This window comes from Muntiacus reevesi, chromosome 19, assembly GCF_963930625.1.
Source record: "Muntiacus reevesi chromosome 19, mMunRee1.1, whole genome shotgun sequence".
Taxonomy (NCBI): domain Eukaryota; kingdom Metazoa; phylum Chordata; class Mammalia; order Artiodactyla; family Cervidae; genus Muntiacus; species Muntiacus reevesi.
The window spans coordinates 8,304,369-8,327,046 of NC_089267.1; the positions used below are offsets into that span (position 1 = coordinate 8,304,369).

A 22,678-nucleotide genomic window follows, 5' to 3' on the forward strand; every position below is an offset into this window, starting at 1 on the left:
ATATTACATATTGATTTTTGACTCTGCTGGGCTTTCGTTGCTGCAAAGGGTTTTTCCTAGTCGTGGCTGGGGGCCGCTCGGCAGTTGCGGTGCATGAGCCCCTCGCTGCAGAGGCGCCTCCTGCGGAGCTCAGGCTCAGGTGCGTGGGCGTCGGTACTTGCGGCGCGTGCGCTCAGTAGCTGCAGCTCTTGGGCCCCAGAGCACAAACGCGGTAGTTGCAGCGCACGGAGCTATTGCTCCGCGGCGTGCAGGATCTTCCTGGATCAGGATCTTCCTGGATCAGGGATCGAACCCATGTCTCCTGCATTGGCAGGCAGATTCTTCACCACTAAACCACCAGGGAGCCCCACACTTGTACGTGTACAGTACAGCATTGTTGGCTACGGATCTCTAGAACGTAATCATCTTGCAGAACGGAAGCTCCCCCAGCTTGGGATTTGCCTGAATGTGATGCTCCTGTACCTTGCTATCCCAGTTATTTAACCAGGGTTACTGTATATGGGGCAATTGGAAGGCATATGTTCTGGCTCAATTTACTCTACCAAATTAAACTTTCTGATTTTCCTGGGTGTGAATTCCAAGTTGACGTACGTCTAGTAAGCTTTATGTAACTCGAAGCACGGAGGGAAATGATTAGAGATGAAGAGTTGATTTTATCAGACTGTCTGGTAGGAGGTGCTCTGAAACAACTCACCCTAACTTGCGGTGGAAGTTGCTTGATTGGAAGTATCATTTGCATTAATTGAAAGCGTCAGCACAGCCTGTGGGGAGGATTGCTGGCGAGGATGGCATCCCGAGCCTGGCCTGCCAGGGACTCCTCTCCTGCCTGTGTGTCTGATTCACGCGCAAGCTCCCCTTTTTAGTTTCCTCATGTGCAGACCTGTGCGTGTGGTCACTGGCCATTTACCGGAGGGAAGTGATTACAGCTAAAAATAAAATATAACAAGTCTGAGGGAGAGGCTAGGATGTCAGCTCTGGAGCCTGTGAAGTTGTCAACAGTCTGCTGTTACACTTAAATATACGAAGGATCCTTGGAGTCTTTTAATTGCTTTACTGAACTCAATGGAGTACTTCAAGGTGACTTGCAATATTGGCTCAGTTGGGGTGGAATCAAGAATAATACAGAGAGATTCAATAACACCTTGAAAATTAAAATCCTGAAACTATTCAGAATTAGTGGCTTCATATTCTTTGGTCAGTATTACCATTGTGTTGAGATTATAAGGCATACTTGACTGTTTTCACACAGCAGGTAAACAATCTGAATGTGGCTGTTTCAGCTCAGTTGTCAAACAACGGTGGGGAAGAGACTTGTATTAACAAATGTATATCGCATGCATTAGCTCCAGACTGGCTTTAATCACTTTCTTAAAACATTCCTCTATGATAGAAGCTTATGTATCCTATGGCTCCCCTTTCTCCCCCACTCTCCTTGATCTAGGAGCTTCCCCGTTGGCTCTGTGATGTACTGTGCTAAGTGGCTTCAGCCATGTCCAACTCCTTGCAACCTTATGGACTGTAGCCTGCCAGGTGCCTCTGCCCATGAGATTCTCCATGCAAGAATACTGGAGTGGGTAGCCTTTCCCTTCTCCAGGGGATCTTCCCAACCCCGGGATCAAACCCGGGTCTCCCTTATTGCAGGTGGATTCTTTACCATCTGAGCCACCAGGCACTTGTAGTAAAGAACCCACCCGCCAATGCAGGAGAAGTAACAGACACTGGTTCTGTCCCTGGGTTAGGAAGATCCCCTGCAGGAGGAAGTAGCAACCCGCTCCAGTATTCTTGCCTGGAGAATTCTGTGGACAGAGGATCCTGGCGGCTACAGTCTGTGGGTTTGCAGAGTCAGACATAACTGAACGACTTTCACACACACACACACACACACACACACACACACACACACACAAGTCCTACTGCTGATAAATGTACTTTGTAACTCCTCAATTTTTAAAGTGCTGGAAAGCTTCACAGTTATCAAATAAAGATTATGGCTCCTAACCACAGTTATTAAATAAAGCTTCAGAATTTTTAAATAAAGATTATAGCTTCTAACCAAGTATTCTCCTTTGGAGGAACAGCTCTGGACAAAAAATAAACAGTGAAGGTTCTGTGACTCCTTTGTTACCTCTTTGTTAAAACAGTTGTGTTGTGGTTTTTTTCTTGTTTGGTCACTCTTCCATATTTCTTTGGTTATGTTCTGGTCTGATATTCTTTACCTCTTTTTGTTAACCATTGTTTCTCTCCCAACCTAGAATACTCCATAATCCTTTATCATAGGTATTAGCAAAGTATAGTGTACAGGGGTCCTAAGGACAACTAGTAACAATCAAAGGAAAGGTCTCTGTCAATAGGAAGTCTGTCAGCCTTAAAAAAATGCAAAGCACCTGAAAGTTCTTATTTTGATCCATTTATGAAAAAATACAAGCTAGTTCTACATTTGTGGTAAACTTCTGTTCATCTCCTCAACTGTAATCCTGAGACAAATGTTGCATCATGAGTTTTGTCAGTAAAGGTAAAGAGAACAACTTTCCTCAATACATGTTAGAAAACAAGAGTGACGCCTGTCGGAATGGCTGCCCCCAAAGAGACCACACGTGATGAATGTTGGCAAGGGTGTGGGGAAAAGGGAGCCTTCGTACACTGTTGGTGGGAATGTAACTTGTTGCAGTTGTTGTGGAAAACTGTGTGGAGGTTCCTCAAAAACTCATGACCCAACAATTCCACACCTGGGTATATATGTGAAAAAACCCCACTAATTTGAAAAGATACATGCCCCTCAATATTCATAGCAGCATGGTTTACAGTAGCCAAGATTTGGAAGTAACCTAAGTGTCCATCAATGGATAAAGAATGAAAGATAAAGCAGGCACACATACACACACAATGGAACACTCAGCCATAAAAAAGAATGAAATTTTGCCATTAGCAACAATATGCGTGGACTTGGAGGGTATTATGCTAAATGATACGCCCCGTGAACTGTGGCCTGCCAGGCTCCTCTGTCCGTGGGATTCTCCAGGCAGTAATACTGGAGCCGGTTTCCATTTCCTGCTCTGGAGAATCTTCCTGACCCAGGGATCAAACCTGCAACTCCTGCATTGGCAGGCAGATTCTTTACCACTGCGCCACCTGGGAAGCCCATAAGTCAGAAGGAGAAAGATGGAATCTAAAAAGCAAAATGAACTACCGAATGTAACAAAAAAGAAACGGACCCACAGATGTAGAGAACAAACTAGTGGTTACCAGCGGGGAGAGGGGGTAACATAGGGGTAGGAGGTTAAAAGGTACAAACTATTATGAATAAAATATGCTACAAGTATAAGTATTGGTGCTTGGAATATAGCCAATATTTTATAATAACTATAAATAGAGTGTAAGCTTTAGAAATTATACAGCTATGTTGCACACTTGAAACATAACATTGTACATCAACTATACCTCAATTAAAAAAGAAGAGTGATAAACAGAACGCCTGTGAAACTGGACAGACTTAACTGTGATTATAGAGGTAATAATTCCATAATACTGGAGAAGGAAATGGCAACCCACTCCAGTACCCTTGCTGGAAAATCCCATGGACAGAGGCGCCTGGTGGGCTGCGGTCTATGGGGTTGCAAAGAGTCGGACACGACTGATCAACTAACACACACAGTTCCATAACACAGCGTGTGTACTCCTGAGGATATGAAGAAATAGAAAAAATGAAGCAGTCAAAACAGACAAGAGAGAGACATGTTGCAGTTCGCCAGGAGGCAGCTGATGCCTTCCTTCCCTTCTCGCGTCACACGCATTGCTCCCATGTAATCCCTTCCATCCCTGTGCTATTTGAGAGGAGAAAGAAGGAATACAAACTGCCTTTCATGAATACCAAACTGACGACTTTTACATATAAGTGGGCGTGGAAAGACCAGAGCAATGATAGGCAAAATATGTTTTGAAAGGCATGTGATCTAGTTTCTGGACTAGAACGCTTACCAGTTGAATAGGAGGCCAAGTCAGCAGGTGAGAACAAGGAGAAGGATTTAGAGATTAAGGGAACAAGTGATATTTTTCAAGCACATGTTTCAAACTGAGAGCGAGGACAAAATACATTTCTACTAAATAATGAGAAGAATATCATAGGTATTCAGTTTGTTTGGAATGTGATTTTGAGAAGCAGGTACAATACAGAGGAAAAAGCAAGGATATGGGAAATGAGTTTTATTTGATCACTGCCATCAAGTCACTCTGTGGTCTGGGGGGAAGTCACATAACTTCTCTTAAACGACTTGCTTTCGGGCCCTTAGGTTTCTAATTTTTAGAGGAAGAGAAGGATAAAAATCTTTTTAAAGTATATGTAATTTTTGTAGGTAATCTCGATAAAATCAGATAATCTTTCCCAAATCTGACCTAGCCTTCCTGTCTGATGCTTTACCCCCTTGCAGTATGCTTACAACCCTATGAACTGCCCAGGTCCTGCAAGCTAAGTCAGACAGAAAGGGGGTCTGACAACCACCGACCGCATCTTAAGATAAATCTGTCAAAGACTTCTGCAGTAACATTTGAAAAGGTCTGTTGATTAAGGACCCCTAAGTAGTGCATCTTTTGTGGTGAATTTTTAGTAATCACTTTTGCAAGGTTACCACGAGCCTTGAAACGCTGCTGCTGCTGCTGCTAAGTCACTTCAGTTGTGTCAGACTGTGTGTGACCCCATAGACGGCAGCCCACCAGGCTCTGCCGTCCCTGGGATTCTCCAGGCAAGAACACTGGAGTGGGTTGCCATTTCCTTCTAATGCATGAAAGTGAAAAGTGAAAGTGAAGTCGCTCAGTTGTGTCCAACTCTTCGAGACCCCATGGACTGCAGCCTACCAGGCTCCTCCGTCCATGGGATTTTCCAGGCAAGAGTACTGGAGTGGAGTACCATTGCCTTCTCCTTTGAAACACTACCCCTGCCTAAATTCTCCTGTCTACCTGATAGGATGCTTGGATATTTGGGTCTTATCAGTAGTTCTTCAAGATACATGCACATTTACCCCAAAAGTATGATTTACTTTATATTAAAATGTGTCATTGCTTAAAGAAATTAACATATCCAACTTTTTATATCCACTTCTATTGTATTGCCATTATATGCAATGAACCATGAGACCCATGCATTTAGCTTATTGTACCATGAGTCTTATACCCAAGGAATTAGCATTTAGTTGTTCTATTTTCAGCAGAAATATAGTTGACTTACAATATTGTGTTAGTTTCAGGTGTACAGAAAAGTCATATTTCTTTTTCAGATTCTTTTCCATTATAGGTTATTATAAGATACTGAGTATAGTTCCCTGTGCTATATAGTAGGTCCTTGATGTTTATCCATTTTATATATAGTAGTGTGTATATATTAATCCCAAACTTCTAATTTATCTCTCCCCAACTTTCCCTGTTGGTAACTGTAGAAGTTTGTTTTCTATATTTGTGGGTCAATTCTGTTTTGTAAATATGCTCGTTTGTATCATATTTTTAAATTCTACATATAAAATGATATCATGATATTTGTCTTTGTCTGACTGAAAGTGAAGAGGAACTAAAAAGCCTCTTGGTGAAAGCGAAAAATGAGAGTGAAAAAGTTAGCTTAAAACTTAACATTCAGAAAACTAAGATCATGGCATCTGGTCCCCTCACCTCATGGGAAATAGATGGGGAGACAGTGGAAGCAGTATCAGACTTTATTTTTTGGGGCTCCAAAATCACTGCAGATGGTGACTGCAGTCATGAAATTAAAAGACGCTTAGTCCTTGGAAGGAAAGTTATGACCAACCTAGATAGCATATTAAAAAGCAGAGACATTACTTTGCCAACAAAGGTCTGTCTGGTCAAGGCTATGGTTTTTCTAGTGGTCATGGATAGACTGTGAGAGTTGGACTGTGAAGAAAGCTGAGTGCCGAAAAATTGAGACTTTTGAACTGTGGCGTTGGAGAAGACTCTTGAGAGTCCCTTGGACTGCAAGGAGGTCCAACCAGTCCATCCTAAAGGAGATCAGCCCTGGGTGTTCATTGGAAGGACTGATGCTGAAGCTGAAACTCCAGTACTTGGTCCACTTCATGAGAAGAGTTGACTCATTGGGAAAGACCCTGATGCTGGGAGGGATCAGGGGCAGGAGGAGAAGGGGACGACAAAGGATGAGATGGCTGGATGGCATCACTGACTCGATGGGCATGGGGTTGGGTAGACTCTGGGAGTTGGTGATGGACAGGAAGGCCTGGCGTTCTGCGATTCATGGGGTCGCAAAGAGTCAGACACGACTGAGCGACTGAACTGAACTGAACTGACTTACTTCACTTAAATTTAACATTTAGTTTTCATTTTTTTTTGGTTCAGCTTTTCATAACAGAGCACATATACTAGAGATATAAAGCTGTATTTGATTTTTATAAACTGAAGACTTTAGTGAAAAGCATTTTCATAAATATTACTGGAAATGTTCAATTTTATTTACTTCAAAGTGACAGGTGTATTATCTTGGCATCATCATATATTCATTAAGTCTGCAGAAGAATTTAAATAAGATATATACTGTTTCCAACTTGGCAGTAAGCTAACATACCTTCCAGTCATTACCAATGCATCATAGTAGGAAGTTCCTTCCATAGTCTGGATATGTGCTTGCCAATCATCTGTTGGAGTCTCCCTATATACACTGTGAAGAATTTAAAGTTAACCTCATTTACAACAGTCATATAGTCATTCAAAGTCATTGTAAAAAATTTGATCACAATTTTGGTGTTTTGTTTTGTAAAAATTACTTTTAGCTTACAGTGCTTTCTCAAAGACAAGCTGTTTTCCTCACTCTGTTGAGGTATTACTCACACAAAGGTCCACAAATCTTAGGTTCACAGTGCAGTGAATTTTTGCATAATGTATTTACACATCTGTGAAACTGTCACTCAGATCCAATTATAGAACTTTCCAGGACCCCAGAAGACTTTCCTGGATCTCATCCCAGCTGACACCCTACCAAGGTAACCAGTACTCTGATATAGATAAGTCATGCAATCTCTTGAACTTCCTATAAATGGAATTCTGAAGTTTGTATTCTTTGAAGAATGGTATTTTTTTCCACTTATTATATCTATGAAATTCATCCAGGTCATTGCATATAGCAGTGGTTCATTCTTTTTTATTGCTACACTTTTTCACTGTATATACCACAATTTGTTTATTTATTCCTGTCAATGAACATTTAGTTGTTTCCAGTTTCAGATGCTTATGAGTAATGCTGTGAGGAATATCCCTTCTAAAAGAGCCTTTTACACTATTTCTGCACTCCTTTTTCTTGAGTTATTGATGTTCCAGGTCATAGAGTTCATGATTATTTAGCTTTAAGAAATGCTACCAATTTTCTCAAGTGGTTGTACTGATTTCCACTCCCATGAGCAGCAACATAGGGCATCTTTCCTGCTCCACATCCTCATTAGCACTTGTGCTGTTCTTTAATTTTTAGCCATGTAGTGGTGCCTCACTGTGATTTTGCTTTGCATTTCCCTGATTACTAAAGGCGTTGAGCACCTTTTCATGTGCAGGTTGGCAATATGAATATTCTCTTTTGTGAACTGCTTAGTTGGGTTTTTTTTTCATATTATCATCATAGGGTTTTCAAACTTTTCCTAATCAAGTTGTGAAAATTCTTTGTATGTTCTGGATATGATCCTTTATTGGAAATATATATTGTAATAGTCCCTGGATAGCCTTTTCACTCTTTTAACATTGTCTTTTGATTATTAAGATTTCAATGAAGGCCAATTTGTCAACCTTTTGTGCTTTCTGTGTCCCTATCAATGAATATTTTCTACCCTCAGTTCATTAAGATTTTACATATTTCTGTGGTCCTTTATTGTTTTACCTTTCACATTTATGTCTAAGATAATCTCTAGTTAATTTCTGTGCGTGGTGTGAGGTAAGGGTTTAGTTTTGTTCTACATTGATGTTCCATTGATCCAGAATCATTGATTGAAAAGACCATCCCTTTCCCATTGGAACTGCACTGGCCCTTTTGTGGTAAATCAGGAGACCATATGTGCATAGGTCTGTGTTTGGACTCTCTGTTCTACTGATTTGTTTATATGTGCACCAGCACTACATTATAAAAATCCCTGGTGTACAATATTGTAGATCCTCTGGCTTGTTCTTCTACAGTTTTGTTTTAGCTATTCTAGTTTTTCTGGAGTTCCACTTAAATTTGAGAATCAGCTTGTCAGTTTTCACACACACACTCACATAGGAATACACACACAACCTGCTGGGATTTTAATTGGTACTGAACTACACCTAGAGATAAAATTGAGAATTGATATCTTAACAATATTGAGTCTTTCAGTCTAAATACTTGGTTAATCCATTAAGTTATTTAGGACTTTAATTTCTCTCTGCAACACCATCTAGTTTTCAGTGCAGAGATCTTGATGGGATATTTGGTTTTTATAAAAATGATGATGAACTCAGATAAAAATGAATATGACTTCAATTTTCTTAAAAAAAAACTGGGCAGTGTTTACAAAATATCCAGTTTTGTTATTATGTAGGACTTGAAATCATGTTAAGATCTCTGAGACAGGAGTTTCCAAAGTAGCTAAATATTCTTTAAAATTATTCAGTGCTATATGTTTTAATTGTGTGTGTAACATCTCATACCTCTGATTAAGTGGTAGCACTATTTATAACTTGATTTATTCTTCTGAGGCCGTGTCACCACCCTTGAAGTCTACGATGCATTTGTTAAGTGAGGGACTGAGAGGCTGAGCAGCTGACCAGGAGAATCAGTAGTTTCCACTTTCCATAGAGCAGGACACAGTTTGATTTTTAGCAGTTCATCTCTGTGTCATAAAAACTTTGAGGTCATTAAACCCAAACATGAATTTCAGAAAACATGAATTTTTTGGAAAAATAAGGTTGTGATTGTAAGATGGCAAAATATTTCATCAATTTAGGTTAAGAATTGTCTAGTTGTACAGTTGGCATATTATAAAAACTGGCTGCAATCACACCTGAAATGGCTATTAATTTCCTAGAGTCTTGTTGTTCAGTCACTAAGTCATGTCTGATTTGAACTGCAGCACACCAAGCATTCCTGTCCTTCACTATCTCCCAGAGTTTGCTCAGACTCATGTTCATTGTGTTGATGCTGCCATCTAACCGTCTCATCCTCCATCGTCCCCTTCTCCTCCTGCCTTCAATCTTTCCCAGCATCAGTGTCTTTTCCAGTGAGTTTGCTCTTCGCATAATATGATCAAAGTACTGGAGCTTCAGCTTCAGCATTGATCCTAATGAAAATTCAGAGTTGATTTCCTTTAGAACTGACTGATTTCATCTCCATGCTGCCCAAGGGGCTCTCAAGAGCCTTCTCTAGCACCACAGTTCAAAAGCATCATTTCTTCAGTGCTAACCCTTCTTTACAGTCCAGCTCTCACATCCATACATGACTACTGGAAAAACCATAGCTTTGACTATATAGACATCTGTCAACAAAGTGATGTCTCTGCTTTTTACTAAACTGTCTAGGTTTCTCATAGCTTTTCTTCCAAGGGGCAAGCATCTTTTAATATTGTGGCTGCAGTCACTGTCAGCTCAGTCACTCAGTCGTGTCCAACTCTTTGTGATCTCATGGACCAAGGACTGCAGCACACCAGGCCTCCCTGTCCATCACCAACTCCTGGAGTTTACTCAAACTCATGTCCATTGAGTCGTGATGCCATCCAACCATCTCATCCTCTGTCGTCCCCATCTCCTCCTGCCCTCAATCTTTCCTAGCATCAGGGTCTTTTCCAGTGAGTCAGTTCTTCAGATCAGGTGGCCAAAGTATTGGATTTTCAGCTTCAGCATCAGTCCTTCCAATGAATATTCAGGAATGATTTCCTTTAGGATTGATTGGTTTGATCAACTTGCAATTCAAGAGTTTTCTCCAACACTACAGTTCAAAAGTATCAATTCTTCGGCAATCAGCTTTCTTTATAGTCACTTTATAGTCACTTTTGCAGTCACTGTAGTCTGAATTAAGTTTAAATATACCCCAGATAATAAGAAATTAGTGTATACATGTATATTATTATATTAGTATATCGGGATATGTAAATCCACTGTGAGTGGAAGCAAACTTGATCATTTCTTTGAACATCATTAATTGCCTCAACACATAATTAGTATTTTTTCAGTGATTTTTTGGAGAAAGCAATGGCAACCCACTTCAGTTCTCTTGCCTGGAAAATCCCGTGGATGGAGGAGCCTGGTGGGCTGCAGTCCGTGGGGTCGCGAAGAGTCGGACACAACTGAGCGACTTCCCTTTCACTTTTCACTTTCATGCATTGGAGAAGGAAATGGCAACCCACTCCAGTGCTCTTGCCTGGAGAATCCCAAGGACGGGGGAGCCTGGTGGGCTGCCATCTGTGGGGTCGCACAGAGTCGGACACGACTGAAGCGACTTAGCAGCAGCAGCAGCAGCATTATTTTTCATTATAGACCACTTTATTATGGCAGAAGTCTGCTTTTGCTTTTTAGTTTTATTTTAATAACTTATTTAAGGCTGCTCTAACAAAAATACCATAGGGTTTGGAGCTTAACCTACCGACATTTATTTAGTGCAGTTCTGGAGACTGAGACTAGATCAGCGTGCCAACCTGGCTAAGTTCTTGTGAGAGCCCTCTTCCTGATTTCCTCACAAGGTGGAGAGATAGAACTCCTATTTCTCCAGTTTTTGTAAAGGATATGAATCCCATCATAAGGGCTGCACCCCTATGACCTCATCAAACTTAATCACGTCCTAAAGGCCCCACCTCCAAATACCATCACACTGGGGATTAAGACCTCAGCATAGGAATTTGGGGAGGGACGCATTTAGTCCATTGCCGTCTCCTTCTGCTATAAAGTTTAATATCGCTAATACCAAAACCTGAATATAAGTTGTGTTAAAATAGTAGTAGTTCACTTGTTCTAATATTAGAATATACTTTGAATATGAAAATTTAATAATATTAAAGCTAGCTAATTTCCTACTGTCAAGTATATTGTAGCAATTAGAATATTAGAGCAATAAAATTCTAACAATAGCTAAGACTAACAAGCATTGTCTGTATTCCAGACACTTCACGTATATAATCACATGTAATTCTCATGAACACACAATGAAATGGGTAATGCTCTTATCCTCATTAAAAAAAATTTAATAAAAGATTTAATTTCTTTCCATTTTATCTTACATTTCTGATTGTATTAAATCATTCACATTTATTCAAAGAAAAACAATAGACAATGTACTGAAAATTCTCAATATATTTTTTTTAATAGAAAAACAATGTCCTATACTGAGGACAGAGGGACACCAATTTACACAAGACAACAGAGATAAACTTGAAGTTTCAGGTAAGCATGATAATCTTTCACAAGGAAGCATTTTTGTGTAAAATTATAACCAAACATGTTGTGTATTGTAGATGACTCCTTGACATTGTAATTTAAGATGATAAGACCAATATCAATAAATTAAAAGCAAAGCAGGCAGATGATATACAAAAATTTCTGAGAGCAGAATTCTACATTGTTTAACCTGATGACCAACAGCTCAACCTCTTGGAGGACAAAATTATTTAAAATTTAAAAAGTTGTATCTATTGTAGAAAATGTGAAATAAAGAAAAGAAAATGTATGAAAAAGAAGATCTCAATACCCCAATATGGTGATGGCACTCATTTTGGAATGTATCTACTCTTCTTTCTCTTTCTTTTGTCCCTTTCCTCCTCCATTTTCTCTCTCCACCTCCCTCCACCCTGACTCATGCACACATAATCATAATCCATAAACTGCATTTGAAATCCATGCATTTCCCCACATGAACATATATTTTTCTAAAGCATGATATTTTTTAAAAGGCTGCTTAGATTTCAATTGGATGGGTATAGTGCTTTTTATTTAACTAGTTTTCTGTCTTTAGCTATCAGAGCTGGTACAATAATCAGCTACTCTGATTATTTATTTAGAATCATTCCTAGATCAAAGAAAATTAATACTTGAATCTTTGGAGATATATTTTGTCCTCCTATATCCTAAAGAGAGGAAATGGAAATCAAGAAATTTATGATTTAACCTGAAATAATCAATCTGCAGATAATGACTATAAAAGAATCCTATTTAAAAATCAGTATCTCTGTGAGTTTACTATATTTAATAAAACTGCTGGATTAAATCATTTGTCACACTTCACAGGTTTTGACCTAGGAGAGCGCTTTTCTCTGAGACATATGTTTTGTGAAGGTGATAAAACCTGTTTCAAATTGGGAAGTTCACTTCTTATTAGAGACACCATGTAAGTAAAACAATAATTTTTCTTAATGTTTTTTAATATTACATAAACTACTCTCTAAAGAGATTCCAAATTACTTGTTTAAAAAAAATTATCTTGACAGTATCACAATCACTTGAATGCTGCAGTAAATGTGATGTTTTTATACTGTGGTTTTTAATAATCTTTGCAAACTGATCTTGTTCTGTGGTGTTAATTTACATGTATAGATAGAGGTATGATTATTATAAAATAGTAATTAAATCTATTTTTGAAGAAGTATTATTTATGTTTAAATAGACTAACCAAAATTAGATTTTAAAATGTGAATTTGAAACATAAGACCAATGTAGACTTAGAGACAAAGACTGATATTTATTATATTTATTTCCATATGCTTCATGTATAGAGATAAGCTTTATGATAAATTAAAAGTTTAGCCCTTATTCATTGTATATATTGTATAAACAGTAGGATAAAAAAACTTTTTCTTTTTTTTTGATCTTGATACTTATTTCAAGATGGATTTACCTAAGGCTTTTTTTATTGCTAGTTATCTTTATTACAGTTTTTCTTCTGATAAATGAGATTAAAAAGAATCACTTTCCCTTTAAATATTGCCAATTGGTCAGCAATTATACAAGGCAAGAATTCACCATATGGTTGACTATAGGTAACTGGCGGATGGATCCAGAGTAAATCAGAAAGCCTGAGTCATCAAGAAGTCAGATAGAACATACATAGTTCTGATATTCAACCTTTGAGCCCAAGATGAACATTCCAGTGTATGACTACACTGCAATGAATAAAGCATAAAATTCTGCTTGGTTTAATATGCAACACAGATGTTTTTGTGTGAAAACACACATGGATGTTTTCACTTCCTGATGGGTATTCTAATATTTGAGTTACCGGGTAGAGTTGTTGAGAATCTCAGCTTTGAAATTCTCAAAGAGAAATAGCATTATCTTGTTGCCCATCCTCAGATGTATCATGTAAACCAGGTTCCTAACTCCTTGAGAAAATTTTCTTTTAAACTTTCTATTTTGTGATCCTTTAGATACTTTTAGTTTAATGATATGGTTCCTTAAAAGTAAACTGCTCATTAATTGGTAAGAAATCAGAGGGCTAAGAGAGAGGGTAATTTGATATCAGGGGATGTAACGGTGATTGTCTGCTGGAGAAATTCAGCAGATGTCACTCTACAGACCTGTGCTATCGTGAGTGTCTTAAGCCTGAAAGTGCCTTCACACGCACGCATTAAACCTTCAGGGCTTGACAGCTCCCTGTCTGGGTGTTCATATGCAGGAAAGAAGAGTCAGTTTGTGTCTCATATATTTCATATATATTGCTTTAGATGTTTCTTAAACATAAATTTAATTAATGAATTTAAGAAAGGCAATAAATCCTTTTCCAAAAGTTAAAATGCATGTTCTCTCTCACCTTCTGATGATTTAAACCCCTCTAATTCTGGCCAGGTGGCCAAAGTATAGGAGTGACAATTTTAAGCAGCTACATTGGAAAACTTGTTGCCACATTTAGACAGTGCCACTCTCTTTTGAGTATGTGTGGTAATAAGTACTATGTATGACTTGAAATTTATTTTTTGATTTTGGGCTCTGAATCACTGTGCAACTGCTAGACAATCAATGTAAGTTAATTCTTCAGCTCTGCACAGGAGAACTCTGGTCCCTCCACTGCAGGAAACTGGAGGGGATCTGGTTAAGCTGACAGCAAGTGTCAAGTAGCTTGGCTCATCTCCACTTACATTTTGCTCTGTGAGCCAAAGATGCTGGGATGCTTCTCTCACATGATGCTATCTTGGTTTTTCAATGAGACTGGAGTAAAGTTGCAGCTATTTATATATTTGTAAATGAGCTGCCTTGCAGATTCAGCATGTGAAAAGGCAGATGCTAATTCACATGGAAATTGGGACTTTTTCTGTGCCTGAGCTTGTTTTTTTCCATTGTTCTGGCATCTTCCAGGTTTAGGAGGGGAGATATTTTATGAACTTTTGGTCACTACCAAATGGACATTTAGTGCCTTTAGCCTGGCTTAACCTGGGGACCCAAAGGCAGCTCTTACAAGGGTCCTTCAAGTAAACATTGCTGTCCCCAAAAAGGTCGGACAGGTTCAGGAACATCTGACCAACTTTCTATATTTGATTTTCTTTTCAACTCATGTCCATCTTCAGTATTCCTTAGGATAGGATATGATAAGTACTGGGGGCTTGCTACCTAGTTTTCTAGAATCATCTTTCTGGAGGAAATTCCCTTAACATTTTTTTTTTAATCTACAAGTTACATATCTCTGGTTATGTAGAAGAAATAATGATTTCTATACACATTGAGAGCAATATTCCAGATGAAAATGCTCTGCTTAAATTGTGTTTCGGTAATTATCAGGGAAAGTGGTGAAGTTTTGAGAGAAAATTACATAAAACATGCGTATGGTATGGAGCACCTTATTTATTTGGTATAATTCTTTCATTCGTTGTTTGTATATAAGCATGTTTTTAAATAAAAATGTCTTAGTAGTTGAATAAATAAATTTAAAATGTAACAGGAAAAGTGAATTTCCTGATTTATTATAGAATTCAAGGATGGTTAAGAGCCTTATCTCTCAGATTTGGTGTCTGTACAGAATAATGTGTTGAGAAGGATTCTGAGGCCCTATTGAGTTCAGTATGTTGGAGTGTTATGGCCCATTAGCAAAAAGAGGGGGGAAGGGAGGGTTCACATATGTCTCAAGTCTGTAGCTTCTCTAATTTTAGGATGATATCTGTGAGTTGGTGGCTTTTGCTACTGAAAACAGTTCCCAAGAAGAGGGGAAAATGAGGCTATGTGTGAAAAAATAATCAACACAGATTAATAAGATTTTATGAACTTGGATAGTGTAGCTAGAAACAGTTAGAATAATTGACAGATATAGTCCCCTTTGCTTTTGTTACAAACAAATACATCTCCAGTGAAGAGGAGTTGTCTCTGTCCCTTTCATTAAGCTAGTGGTGCGTCCTAGAAGCAAAGGTCTGTTTAATTTCACAGCTTTACATGGAGAAAATGAGCTGGTGGGGGCTCTTCTCATTTGTGTCTTGTGATACATAATAATCCTCAGCAATAGGAGACCCCACACTATATACATAGAAAATGTATAGAATTTTTAAGGATATTTTCAGTTTTTTTCTTTTTAAATTGTTCTGGCATCTTAAGCCTTAACAGTTTTCTTGGAAATATTCCTAAATATGGGAAAACTGTTATGTGTATTGCAGAGCATCATCAGTCTTTGCTGCTATTGAATGATTTACGCTCTGGGCATATCTTTTCTACACAAGACTTCACATTACGCTCAGACTTTTATTACTGTATTATATTAAATAACACTACAATGTACCAGAAGGTTGTTTCCCCTGTTTTTCTTAAAGAGGCCAGTTAAGACCCACCACTTACTCATTCATTGCCTCCTTGTTTATTCTTCATGTGTCCATTCATTCAGTAAATGTTTATTGAGCCAAAAAAATCCATAAGATTGATTTTTCGAGTAGAAATCCCAGCTTGTTTTTAGAGATCTTGCTCTATACTTATAATTATGTTCCATCAATTTTTACCCGTCTATTTGCATTTGAAATGCAGATATTACCCAATTTCTTCAGTGGCATTAGAATTTTTTGTTAGGAAGTTCTGTTTTTTAACTCAAACCTTGTAAAAATTATAAATAAAAGTTGTAGCTTGCTATAAAAGGTATTTTAGGGGTTCCTGAAATTTTCTTTTCTGATAAGGGTTGAATAAGAGGGAGCATTCAATAAGTCACTGAAATGAATCCAGTCGAGTCCAGAGCTCATCCTTTCATTTAACATTTACTGGTTTACTATGGACTGAGCGGTTCCTTAAGCTCTGGGATTGCACTGGTGAAGGATGCAGCTATAATCTTGCCTTCCCAGAGCCTGCTGGAAAGATACACAATGCAAAGAAAGCTGTACTTTGTTCTTGCCTTGACCTGAGAGGAAACTGGCTGTGTTCTCTCATCTGAGCAAAGGCTTCCGGACTCAGCTCCTCTCGTAAAAGCTACGCTTCCTTAAGCACCACACACAGGTTGATTTTCAGTATTTTCATTCCTTCCCTCATAAGAGCCAGTTTTCCCACCATGTTTAATTTTTATTACTCTTTGGGACCTCTCCAAGTTCTCAAAACCAGTTAAATTCTAAATCTCAAAATTACGTTCAGAACTCTGATACTAAAGCTTCTCATTGCTGAAAATTTTAGCAGGATTACTTCATCATTTCATCAAACTATAGAAAATGAATATTTATGCATTCCTTGGATTTCACTTGGGGCATTCTATATAGGAAGTTTCCCATGTAATGAAACGTGACTCAGTAAAAAGCTGTCCAGCTGTTTACATGAGGTTGACTGACAGCCGCACATAACTCTGCCAGCCAGTCCAGGCTCATACTGCTCGTGGCACAGCAAGCCAATGAGGTGAGGGAAGATGGTGGACTCGTGTCCCAAAGAACCGTCTTACCTGGGGTGGAGCTCAGGCTTCTTTTCTACTGAAAGGGGAGGGAGTGTTGCTGGTCGTTGCAAACTTCTTGGCGTTGGAATCCTTTGTTCTCCCAGCATCCACAGGTCTGGTTTCATGGTGTTCCTATAAATCCTCAAGAAGACAAATGTTATTCTCTGTTCTGCAACTTTTTATCTCTGTATGAATGGAAAAGCACTTTACCTTTAGAGGTTAGAGTCATGAAAATGGGCTATCGTGTATATTTTGGGCTATAGGCAACATTTTTTTTTTTTATAGATTAACTTATAGCAAAATCATTAAAACCTTTAACAAAAGTTAAAGACACAGATCCAATATAGAGTCATATTTGTTCTTCTCTGTTATAATTTTTCTGTCGCTATATTTCCTTAACTATAGCTTGGCATACCAAAAATGTGCAGTGAGTCATTAAATCATTCATTCTTAAGACAAAGGAAAAACTTGATAGGTTCACAATTAATAAATTTTTAAAAAGCATACAACTTATCCAAATTTTATTTTATTTTTTATAATTTCTTTTATTGAAGTATAGTTGATTTACAATATTGAGTTAGTTTCTGCTATAAAACAAAATGATTCAATAATACATATATATTAATAAATTCTTTTTCATATTGTTTTCCTTTATGAATTATCACAGGATATTAAATGTAGTTTCCTGTGCTACCTAGCAGGACTTTACTGCTTATCCATTCTATATATTATAGTTTATATCTGTTAACCCCAAATGCCCAATACATCCTTCCCCTACTTCCTCTCCACCTCTGCAACCACAAGTCTGTTCTGTATGTCTGTGAGCCTATTTTTCTGTTTCATAGATAAGTTCATTTGTGTCATATTTTAGATTCTACATATAAGTGATATTGCATGGTATTTGTCTTTCTCTGACTTACTTCAGTTAGTATGATAATTGGTCGGTCCATTTGTTACTGTAAATGGCATTATTTCATTCTTTTTAATGCAATTTAGGAAAATTTTATATATTAGAAAATAATTTTAAGAGTATTATACAGATTTTAAGAATGCATTGAAATATTTACTTCTGTATCATAAGAACCTCTCATCTTTTTCTAGAGAGTTAAGGAGTATTAGTACATTCCATTAGCAGTTTATGTTGAGATGGTTACTTATTGGTTCACAACCACAGAAATTCCCCAGATGAAATCTGAAATTGGTCTGTGTACACAGGGGGCAAGTGGAGACTGCAGAAAAGGGCAGAGCAACCCAGATGGGCAGTCGGCAGGTTTCCTGAGCAAGGCAACTTACATGTGAGACTTTTCTTGCATGCCACAAGAGCAGTAGATCTCTGCAGCCACCGGCCAGAATCACAGTTTACATAGAGCCTTCATGGGGGTCAGTCATGTACACTGTCCAGATGGTCTCAGCTAAACATTACTCTCTCAAGGCTGCACCCTTGAAAGAACTCCTACCATGGAAACGGCAGGCAGAAAACTACATTCCAAAGACAGGGAAGAGGGTTGCCTCTGGTGGTCCCTCTGGTTGCCCAGGACCAGCTCACAGGTCATCTGGTGGGCAAATCTTGTCAATGACCTCTTCCAGCACTTCTAAAATATAATATGAAATATTATCAGCTTAGTATGTCCATTTAACAGAAACATTTAATATTATCATCAATTTAAGTAAGGATTTTCCTCCTTCAGATTTTATATAATTATATAATTGAATTTTATTTTATTTTATATAATTAAATAGTTGGGGGTAAAATTAAAAAGTGTCAGTAATTGATCAAATGTATATAGATTCTACCTGGATTGGGAAGGGCAACCTTTCCATGGAGGAGGGCATGGCAACCCACTCCAGTATTCTTGCCTGGAGAATCCCAAGGACAGAGGAATCTGGCAAGCACATATAGATTCTACAACATTCATATCTAATTTATTTTGTTTTATTTTATTTTGAACACATCATTTACCATATCTACCATCTTGAAAGAAGTGAAAGAAAGTGTTAGTCACTCAGTCATGTCCAACTCTTTGCAACCCCATGGACTGTAGCCCACCAGGCTCCTCTGTGGAATTCTCCAGGCAAGAATGCTGGAGTGGGTTGCCATTCCCTTCTCCAGGGGATCTTCTCCACCCAGGGACTGAACCCAGGTCTCCTGCATTGCAGGTGGATTCTTTACCATCTGAGCCACCAGGGACCCATCTACTGTATTAATGAATGTTTAAGTGAACGATATGCCATTGCTGACTAGAGGTATAATGTACAGAAGATCTCTAGAGTTTATCTTCTTTTCAATTATAACTAATTACATGTAAATTATCTCAAATATCCTTATGCCACTTATCTTGAGAATAGTGAAGTACCAGTTAAATCTACTACTTAGGAGTCATAGTAATGCAGATATTATGATACGGTAATAAAATTAAGGTGTCCTATCTTGGTAATTACTTGGGCCACTTTGACAGTCATTAATTAAATGTACTTGTATGGTTGGATTATATATTACATTTTTAACTTCACCTGTCTTTTTATCCTATGAATCAAATCTTATAAGGGACAACAGCAAAGAGATCAAGCAAAGAGACTTTGCTTGGTTGTGGGAAATATATAGGTATCTGTGGAATGTGCATCGCAGGTTTCCAGAATATACAAAGGAAAGAAAGCACATCCTTGAGTCATCTTTAATCTTATTTGCCCCATAAAAATGCTATGAAGATTAATTAGCTATTAATCTTTTAAGTGGTGGTAAATGTACTGCTTTTACAATGGCTATAAACCCAAATTTAAGCATGACTTTAAATTTATGAGTTAACCCGAGCACTGATTGTAGTAATATATGATGTTTTGTTATACTAGTGCTTGAGAATAGCTTTAGATTTTCTTTGATTGACAGAACTTCCTGTTTCATGAAATAGCACTGCATAGTCTAATCCTCATTCTCAGACACAAAATCAGATAGGAAGATGCAATTATGATTTCAGTGATAAACTTTGAAATCTATGTCGATTCAAGAAAAATAATTGTGCCAACCAATAAGTCATTAATTTAGTATCACTTCAATTCTTTCAACTTAACCATAAAGGCTAATCAAAAATAAGCATGGAAGTCATAAAGTTTCTTGTGTTATTTTATGTGACTCACACCAGTATGGTAATACCTTGTCCATGTATTGGTTTAATTAGCACTTACATTTCCTAAAATACATTTTCCAGATCAGGTTAAAGTTTTTATCATTTTAAATGAAAAAGCAATATATTCAAATAATTGACTTTATTAATTCCTCTCACACTGGCTCTGTAATTTGGGAGCAATCACAGGTTCAGTAAAACTTTTAACTTATGTGGACACGTGTGATCATGCCATGCAGAATTTCCATCTGGTTGGTTGACTATGAGACTGAATTGACCAGATGTTGTGTCAACAATTATTTCTCTTATTTGAACCATCGCAATTTGGGCTTTCCACCTTGGAATTTTTCTGCTTCAGCTGTCCTCTTCCAAGGGGAACCTCCGGTTTCCAAAGATTAACCCCTTCACTTGGGCTTTTAATCTTCTCCTTGTCAACCTCCTTTTAGACCTTGATCCACACATGATCCCCTTTGCTCATTTTTGATACCCTCTTCACAGGATCCTGTCCCCTTAATCTACAAAGACATATTTAATTCTCCCTTGTTCTAGAAATATGTTCCCTTGACAGTCCCTATTCCTCCCAAACTGCTCAAGGGAAGAATGTAACTGACCACTTTCACTTCCTCACACACCCCGTAATCCATTCAGATATGACTAGGACTCCTGAATACTGTGGAAATGTCTCTTTCCAAGTCACTGGTGACCACTGTCCTGCACCAATGCCAGTGACCTAAGTGGGGCTCAGACCTGCCTTTGTGGACTCATTTCTCTCTGTCACTGTTGTCCACTATTTCTGCACAGTGGAGTCCTACACATTCTAGAAAGCTGACCTTCTACACTGCCCTCACTGATGTCCTCATGCAAGTCTCCTTCTTTTTTTGTGATCCAATATACTTCTAAAATACTTTTTATATAATGCTGAGCTCTCACTCTGGCTCAGATAATGTAAATATTCCCAGGACTCATTACTGTGTGGGCTCAAATCATGTCATAGTAAGATCAGAGCCTACATTGTCATGACTCCTACTTTTTACCTGCACAACTGCAGAACCTCAGCTCCCTCTTAAAGGCTGTGCTTCTTATTTCCGGGAGCCCCATGAGTGTTGCACGTGCACTCATGTCCAAAAGGAGGTGTGTCTCTGTTCTTTGTGTGTGTGTGATTTTTTGCTTTCTTATAACATCACAGTTACAATTTTGACCATTTGTCAGTGTACAGTTCAGTGGCATTAAGTATCTTCACATTGTTTTGCAGTCATCACCGCCGCCACTCCCAGAACTTTTCCACCTTCCCAAACTGAAACTGTACCCATAAAACAATAACTCCTCATCATTCTCCCCTAGCCCCGGACAACCATCATTCTACTTTTTGTCTCTTGACTCCTCTAGGAGTGTGGAATCCTACATCACTTCTGGGTCTGGCTTATATCACTTTCTACTTCGGTTCCTGTATCCTAATCTCCTTCTAAGTGCTTGTCATCTCTGCCTCTGCGCTCGTCCCCTCCATGAAAAGGCTTCTCCCTAGGACCCAGTCAACCTCCACTCATGACTGCTTATTATCAGCCTTCAGAGCCAAAGCTGCTCTGCAGTCTGTGGCTAAATGGGGCTTGTGTGTGCTTTGGAGAACGGTGGCATGGCCTCTGTGACCCTTAGCTGTCCTGTGGGTCCCAAGGCGGTGCTGCTTGCACACAGAACCTCACGGTGAAATTTTGTTTGGCTGTGTGGCGAGGCTTGTGGGATCTTAGTTCCTGGACCAGGGACTGAACTCAGGCCATGGCAGTGAAAGTGCTAATTTGTAACCACTGGACCCCCAGGGAATTCCTTCTCACAGTGTACTTAGCAAATATAATTCAACTAACTCTTGGCAACCAACTCTGTGGGGCTCAAAAGCCCGTTGATATGGATACTAGGCAATCCTCTCTAATATTTTCACAGACAATAGCTCTCTTCCCATTTATCCATAATAAGAATATGAAATTCCCTTTGCTTAAGGGAGCTGTGTAGGAAAAAGTATTTCATGATACTGTCCCCATTATTTCCAAGTTCACCTTTAATGCCAGTGAAAGAAGAAATTCTAATGAAGTATTTCACTCAATTCCCAAATAATATTGAATACTCACTATGTGCCAAGCACTGAGAATTTAAGAATAAAAGTCCTAGTTATTTCTGTCTGGGAATTACAGCATTGTAACAGTATTTAGATATTAGGTATAGTGGATGTTGGAAGAACCAGAGATGCCTTCGGGGAACCAGGAAAAGCTTCATAGGGGATATGAAAACTAGAAACCTGAGGATAAGCACAGGTGGTAGTTAGAAGAGGTATTGTGGTGGTTTTAAAGGTCAATGTAATTTGCATACTGGTGAGAAACCCCACTTGGTTAGTAAACACATCCAGGAGACTCTAGGGGTGAAGAAGGCTGAAGGGCATCTGAGCTGCTGTTTTGAAAGGCCTTCTGGGTCAGGCTAAGGGATTTGAACTTTACTCATATGAAAAAAGGAAAGAAAGGTGAAAGATGTCTGGACTCTGAAGAGAAATCAATTATACCTCAACAAAGACATTTTTCAAAAGAGTGAAAGGGAAACAATAGTGTTGTCTTCTAGCAAAAGCTAAGTATACACCACTGGGAAAATCACAGCTTCAGTATTGACCTGGGGCTCCCAGGCTGATTCTAAAACAGAACCCAAACCTGCAGACTCAGAAGGACACTTCACAATTGGAGGATCTTTTGGGGAGTTGTTGGGTTTGACATGGGATTTG

At 38.5% G+C, this 22,678-nt stretch overlaps 1 protein-coding gene across 1 annotated transcript in view; it reads left to right on the plus strand.

Moving 5' to 3' along the window:
* The window catches only part of COL19A1 (collagen type XIX alpha 1 chain), a 401,244-nt gene that overhangs the window by 2,037 nt on the left and 376,529 nt on the right, over positions 1 to 22,678 (plus strand). Inside the window, exons 2-3 of the mRNA XM_065911832.1 lie at positions 11,305 to 11,379; positions 12,220 to 12,319. Of these exons, the coding sequence (XP_065767904.1) occupies positions 11,305 to 11,379; positions 12,220 to 12,319 (175 nt within the window). The remainder of the gene's footprint in view (positions 1 to 11,304; positions 11,380 to 12,219; positions 12,320 to 22,678) is intronic.